Source organism: Coptis chinensis, chromosome 7 (assembly GCF_015680905.1).
Source record: "Coptis chinensis isolate HL-2020 chromosome 7, ASM1568090v1, whole genome shotgun sequence".
NCBI lineage: Eukaryota > Viridiplantae > Streptophyta > Magnoliopsida > Ranunculales > Ranunculaceae > Coptis > Coptis chinensis.
The window spans coordinates 4,424,303-4,431,549 of record NC_141462.1 but is presented as its reverse complement, the minus strand read 5'-3'; the positions used below and the strand labels follow the sequence as shown (position 1 = coordinate 4,431,549).

Below are 7,247 nucleotides of genomic sequence, written 5' to 3'. Positions count from 1 at the left end.
AATATTATAAGTAAAATGAAAAACGACTTCTAATTTGGTCCGACTGTTCTAAGTGCCAGCAGATATGAGTAATTTTAGCTACTTCAAAATATGTATAAAACATAACATACACAATGCTTTCTCCAAACATGCTGCCACAAATTTCTCAACTCATTTTTTCTAACTGGCTTCACTAGAAAGTCTGACGCGCCCATCCATCTGCATGCATTTCCACACTATGCTAATCGAATCATGTGATGACATCACTGTTAAAAACATTAACATATATTATAATTCACCAATAATACACAAAAATAAAATGTACTACTCAACAATATTCATATCACTTACTGATCACAGGTATGTTTTTAGATATCTCATTGCTCATTATCTGGGATAGTAGATTTATTCCAGAAAGTGAAGGAACCACCACTTCGGTCAGTACGAGGTCAAATTTGTAATTTCTCTCTTGTAAGACTTCCCAGTTCCCAAGTTTTGATTCCATCTGCAACTGCTATAACTGTAAAAACAGCCCAGGCCAGTTAGAAAAACAGAGTATTAAATCTGAATTCATTATAATTTAACTGATGATGTATGTAATCGAGTGAGCGGAGCGAACGATTTTGGCAGAAAGGGGGCTATGCGGACAAAAACCAATTTGGTTGATTTAAATCTGCAATCGTCTCATCTTTTTCAAATTTTTTTTTTTTTTTTCACCCATCTCTCTCCCTTGCATCACCCACTCTCTCTCTCCCTCAACTCCGGCCACTCCCCAGCTCCGCCACGCCAAATATACCAAGATATATTTGTTATCTTGGTAACTACAATTTCTAAGGGCTTCTCCAATGGGGGTGTAAAATTACACCTCCACCTAAGGCTCCACGAAGGTGCCATTAGGGTTTTACACTTCTAATTGTATAGTATAGTATTGTATAGCTTATAAATATTCACACTCTATACTCCAATAGAAGAGTGTAAGAAAAAATAGATTTTAAACTCGGACGTCCTCCAAGTGGCGCCCCTCTTTAATCGGAACCACGGGGAGTGGACGTCCAATTAAAAATTACTTTAGAATTAGAAAGGGACGTTACTCCAAGTGACGTCCGAAAAATTATTTCACTCGGGCGTCAATTCGAAGTGTCGCCGGGGTTTTTATTAACTAATAGCGAAGGGAAATTCCCACCCCTCTATTAGCTAATACACTATTACCTACGGTATAGCACCACATTGGAGAGAGTTTTTTTATATTTGGAGTGTAAAATTTTCACTCTATACGGTTTACACTCCCCATTGGAGATGCCCTAAGCAAAGCAGAAACAATTTAACTGATGATGTATGTAATATATCATCATTTTCAACTAACAAAACTCTTAAAACTCTTTTTGGTAAGAATCTTTCCCAACGTTTAAATAAAAAGTATAAAGCCAACAAAACTTGCTTCAAATTAAAATCAACGTAAACAACGGGGTGAAAAACAAAATTAAACAACACTACATCCAATAAAAATCTACTAGACGGAAATCAAACCGCAAAATAATCAATACAAATTACAGTTAAAACAAAACTCTTAAAATTGAGAGGTTTTCCGTGAGGAGGATATCGATTCGAATAGATGAGTATTCTTACTACATGGATGAAGAGATGTTCGATCTTGTTGTACGTGTAAGATACTAACCACTGAAATCCCCATCACCAGTCCGTTGATCAGGGGCAATGCAATATGCCAAACAAAATGTGAGAGTTACCGAAATTCCAAGTGGTAAAATATCGCAACAATTAATGTAATGGACTTTTGTCTAAAGAGCCCAGCCCAGTAGAGCTATATTATTTAACAAACAAGAAGCGCCGGTTCTCACTCTCTCATTTCATTCAACATTCAATCAGCCTCTCTCTCGCAGGTATTTTAAAAATAGAGATTTTAAAAAGAAACCCCCGTCATAAAAAGGCTCTGCAATCTTTCATTCACGTAACAAAATAAAGGCAAAAAAAATTTATTTACTTTGCCAAATCTTTTTAATGTTTCAATTTGACCTGCTATTGTTTTTTTTGTTTCTTTTAATGTCTTTTATTATAGTTGAATTGGTAGGTTTATTTTAATTTTAGGTTTTGGAATGGTTTGTGATATGTTATTGATCTGACGATCACTGTCTTGGTTTTTTTTGAAGTTAGGTTTACTACTTACTAGTTTGGAATAGTACCACAGACAAATTGTATTGAGAATAGAAAAAAAGTTAGTAATAAACACTGCATTCAATTATTAACTGATTGAACACTGCATTCAATTTTTTTGGACAGATTAATCAGTGGATACATATATAGGTAATGTGAATAGTAAAGCAAAAGGAATGAACAATTACACAGAAAGTAAAAAGCATTTTTTAGTAACATCTTATTCTTCGAGTGTCGATCCTTATTAATTAATAAAGAAAGTGGTAGAACAGTGCAGACAGGGAAAAAGATAGAGAGAGAATGTTTTTGGAGAGAACGGGAAGAGAGGAGGGGGAAGGTTAGGGTGTAGGACGGTTATAACTGTTATTTTACCTATTTGGCCTTAACACTACCCCAATACCAAGTGAATTAATGACACATGTACCTCGAAAAAGCTTCAAAATTCTGACAGTTAGATGATTAGTCCATCCTTCCTTATTATATAGAGGATAAAATTTTGAATGCATAAACCTATTTTTTTTGGTGTTTTGAAATCAAATTTATTTGAATTTCATTCAAATTCTTACCCTCTATGAGAATATTTTTAGATTAAAAACATTGATATTAGAGACTGTGGATGTATTAGAAATGGTAACTCTAGAGCTTGTGTTATAGTTATACTGACAATCTATATCTATCAGAATTAAGGTGTCCGATACATTGGATATTTGGATGATGTCAATATATCAGGCTCTTGTGTTGCTAAATGTCTGCAAGTCTACAACACTAGCAATCAAGGACTCAATATATGTATTTAAATAATATATGGGTGACAACATAGAAATCCATCATCATTAGAAAGCCAACAAAATGGTATAACCACTAGAAAAATTATCAATATTGTTCGAATTTGAAAAAACGGATGTGCTAAGAGGCTGATTGTGTTATTTTTTGTTTGGTATAACTGGACTATATCGCGTTTTTTTGCTCTGCCTATCTTGTCTACCAATTTTAACTTTTATGCCCATCATTTGTTTGACGAAAAATATTTTTCCTTGAAAGAAGTCTCCCAATCCAGGAAATGTCTCTAAAGAGATTGAGTTCAGTCCTCATTCCCACTTCGAGTTTCTCCACTTCTCACTACTCATTTAAAATTGGTCATGTTTTGAACAAGTCGAGGTCATTTACAGATTCAGACCTGCTCGCCTACGCAAAGCTGACTCAGGACTCGAACCCTCTGCATTTTGATTCAGAATTTGCTCAAAGATATGGTTACAATGATAGAATTGTTCATGGAATGCTCATAGCTGCCCTCTTCCCTCAGATTATAGCCTCTCATTTTGTAAGTTTTTATTGGACTTTCTTTAATGTTTTTCTTGTTCGGCATTATTTTTATTAACTAAGAAATTGGGCTAGAGAGTCTCATTTAAAAAAAAAACAACTCTAAAGCCCTATCCATAATTTTTTTGGGTTTTAATACCCCTACATTGTTTTTATTCGCCATAAGTGTTTTTTTATAGAAAATCTTTAGAATCTAAGCTTTTGACTCGAGACCAGGTGCCACATGTTATTTTTTAATATAAATTATTCTCTTTTTCACCCTTCCAAAATAACTACTTGTAGATAAGATAACTACCAAAATAAAGATTGAATAAGATAACTACTTTTAGATAAGATAACTATTAGAACAAAAAGAGTAGATTTTGGGTTTGAATAGAATTTAGCAAAAAGTAGCGTGTATTGCTCCAAAAGTTAAATTTGACTTTGCATGCATTTTCAACTGAATGTGGGCGTTATAAACTTATACATTTCAAAATGCACGGATGCACCATGTTATAAATTATATATTTTTAAAAATCGATGCACCACGTTATAAATTATACATTTTAAAATGCATACACACCACGCATTTTAAAATCTTATACAAAATGCATTTGATTATTTATTTTTGTGGGTTTGATTAACTACTATTAAATTAAACGGGTTGGTTTAGAGTTTAATGTTTATAAATTTAGGATATAGGGATTAGGGTTTAGTGTCTTAAGGTTTAGGCTTTAGGCTTAGGGTCTAGTTTATAGGGGTTAGGGTTTAGTGTCTTAAGGTTTAGGCTTTAGGCTTAGGGTCTAGTTTATAAAGATTTTGGGTTTAGTGTCTAGTGGTTTGGAGTTTAATTAGACTTAACGACTAGTGTCAAATGCCTCCACAAAATATTGGAGGCATAATATTTTTAGTTTTTTCATTACTGAAAAGCTAGTGTCTTGTGAGGGTGTACTCTTTCATGATATAGCATCTGGGGCCACTCATATAGGCACAATCTTGGTGTATTGCAAAGAAAGAAGTATTGTCCAAGGGCTCTCATTCCTGGCACTCATACACTCTGATGCACCCTAGATGCCCTCTTTTCATTATATACATTTTTAAATGTGAAGGCAGGTAGTTATAAGTGAATTTTTTGTGTGAAATTCAATTTTTTGTTTTGTATCATACTATGTTACTGGGTAGATAGTCGGTTATGTTTGTTTCCAAGTGAGGATATTTTCGTCTATTCCTGGTAAAGTTGGATAACAGGTGGTTAGTTCCATATTCTGGTCAAATTGGGGTATGAAATTCTAAACAAATTTAAGAGGAGTCTTAGGACTACTAAATATTTATAACTAACTCCTCTAAACTAATTTTCTGTTTTATTAACCTAGTTCAACTGTTGCTGCAGCCTGGAGCCGTATATGTTTCACAAAGCTTGCAGTTTAAATTACCAGTTTATATTGGAGAAGAAGTTGTTGCGGAAGTTAAAGCTCTTAATATAAAACCAAATAAAGACCGATACTTGTACGTTTCGCTCTCTATATATAGTTAATTCTGTTAGTAGTTTTGTTTATTTAATTGATTTTTTAAAATGTTTTTCCTATAGGAGTAAGCTTTCTACGAAATGCTATAAAAATGGGGAGCTCCTTTGTATTAATGGTGAGGCCATGGCTTTGTTACCCACTCTAACCATGGATGTGGAAGGAGAGGAATCTTTGTAATCCCTGAGTTGAGCAATGGCGAAAACATATAATGTATTTATACTCTGTCAATCAGCTTAGTGTTTGGTCATTAGTATTATACCTATGTTTTTTCAAATAGTTATCCGTAGTTCAACCAGTTAAGTCTAACAAAAATGTTGCAAATTTGGTGCAAAAGTTTGCTGCCATTCGAAATCTTGAAAAAAATTTACATCTTTTTGGAAAGGAATTTTGAACTAAATACCTATCAACTACAACTGATAAGTGTTTAAAATTGTATATTTTATATATAGTTTTATAGGCATTTTATAATATCATTTATGTTTAATTGCATATTTTTAACGTAGAACTATACATTTGCTTTATTCCATGACATTATGTACATTTTTTGGTCATAACTGTTTATTTGCATATATGTGCATGCCTTTGGAAAAGTTTAATGCAAAATATGTTTTATTAATTTGGTTTAATATTTTTTGTAAGAAATAAAAATGTTGGTCAAAGCCCAATCAAAGCCTGAGCCCATAAACCGAAGATGATTATTTAGATAATCAATAAGTGAGAGCTCATGGAATAAATTGTGTTATCAAGAATAGAAGGAAATGTTAAAGAATTGATAATTATGGAAAGAAATCAAGAAAATATAATTGCAACTACTACCATATATTCTTACTATTTTTGCCACATTAAATATTCCAATTTCCAATAATTACTTATTTCCTAGATTTCATTATATCAAATCATTCTATAATATCTTATATCCTAGCCATTATATATTTTCCTATATCCTCACCATATTCTTGTCAATTACTCAATTCCTAATTCAAAACCATATCATTCCATTTTATCCTTTATTTAATTTTCAATTTATATTTCTTTCCTTCCTCATGCCTTGATAATATCTCTTCCGTATTCCATTTCCCAAATTATTTTATCTTATATTTTCTTCCTAAATCTCAAAGATTATTTCTATTTTGTGTGAAGATATTATATGCACAAAGATCTTGTTGGTGGAAACTATAAATAGATAAGAAAATTGGCATTAAGGAAAACCATTCTAGAAGCATTCTACACTCATTCTAGTAGAAATTTTGCTTTGTAGTTTAGTTCATTTAATTAGTGAGGAAGAGTGCTTTTGAGTGTGTAATTTTCCGAAAATCAACATCAAAGCAATAAAGGCGGTTTCAATGTTCATTATATCTCTTGTCTTTAATTATTCTTTCATGTTAATTAATAGCATGGAGGGCTAAGCTTTTACCCTATGGTGGAAAGTGAAAGCTCTCAATGAAATTATTGTTATTTTGTTTTTGTCTTTTTTGTTTGAATCTCCACTATACGTGTTTTTTATGAAATCCAATGATATTTCTTTTTAATTGATTTTTGCACTAAGGTTAAATGTGCATGATTTCTATCACCGTGAAAAATATGGGGTATTTTCCATTGTTAGTTTATTCTTTTTGTTAAAAATCTTTTAGACTCAACTTTATTAGTTATTAAGGGATTTTTGAGATTTTTTGTACTTCTTATTGTGGAGAATGAATGCCTAAAAATTCTTCATTTGGAGTCAAAGAGAATAGATGATTGAATTTAATATTGAGATGTTTTATTATGTTCTTCAAGTTATATTTTTAACTAATTCTAGAACTAGCATTTAAGATTTAGTGAAGTTTCGGAGAAATTTAAAGAGGTATAAAAAATGAAATACAAGAATTGTTGATGGGTTAGTAAGTTTCTACCAAGAGTTTTGATAAATTGATTTTTGAAAATTAATTGCTTTAGTTAGTCATTATTTTCTTACAAGTTACTTTTATTTTTAGTTTAGATAAGAAATTAGAAATCATTAACAATTGTTTTAATATTAATCACTAAGTTAGCTATTTGTTTATGAAATCTTTTCTCCCTCATTTATTCACTTCAAGATGTGGATCGATACCTTATTTACCGTTATTCTAATCATATTTTATTGATTATTTTGCAGTTTTTGAGATTTTTGTTGATTGACAAGTTCTAGATGACGAAATTAAATATTCGAAGAATTTGTGCAAATTAACAACACATCCCTATTCCAGGTCGAAATCATCCCATTTTCTCGCTCAAATTTACCAAGAAAAGTTAAAA

General features: G+C 31.7%; 1 protein-coding gene and 1 long non-coding RNA gene across 2 annotated transcripts; one reads left to right on the top strand and one right to left on the bottom strand.

Annotated features, from left to right (window-relative positions):
* Positions 1 to 32: 32 nt before the first annotated feature.
* On the bottom strand, positions 33 to 1,699 carry LOC147485386 (uncharacterized). The gene is made up of 3 exons (XR_015202457.1): positions 1,606 to 1,699; positions 331 to 499; positions 33 to 245 (listed from the first exon to the last, which is right to left on the bottom strand). It is a non-coding gene; the product is annotated as an uncharacterized LOC147485386 (long non-coding RNA).
* Positions 1,700 to 1,806: 107 nt separating this feature from the next.
* Positions 1,807 to 5,229, top strand: LOC147485385 (3-hydroxyacyl-[acyl-carrier-protein] dehydratase FERN, mitochondrial-like). Its single transcript, XM_086573158.1, has 4 exons — positions 1,807 to 1,877; positions 3,193 to 3,469; positions 4,838 to 4,953; positions 5,036 to 5,229. The coding sequence occupies exons 2-4, from the start codon at positions 3,209 to 3,211 to the stop codon at positions 5,148 to 5,150; spliced, it is 492 nt and encodes a 163-aa protein (XP_086429284.1). The 5' UTR covers positions 1,807 to 1,877; positions 3,193 to 3,208; the 3' UTR covers positions 5,151 to 5,229.
* Positions 5,230 to 7,247: the final 2,018 nt, after the last annotated feature.

What these genes read in the sequence shown, in the direction of transcription:
- LOC147485385 (XM_086573158.1), top strand. Translation starts at nt 3,209, where the DNA reads ATGTCTCTAAAGAGATTGAGTTCAGTCCTCATTCCCACTTCGAGTTTC. An exon ending in AGATTATAGCCTCTCATTTT is followed by an intron (nt 3,470 to 4,837) that starts GTAAGTTTTTAT and finishes CTGTTGCTGCAG; the next exon opens with CCTGGAGCCGTATATGTTTC. An exon ending in CCAAATAAAGACCGATACTT is followed by an intron (nt 4,954 to 5,035) that starts GTACGTTTCGCT and finishes TTTTTCCTATAG; the next exon opens with GAGTAAGCTTTCTACGAAAT.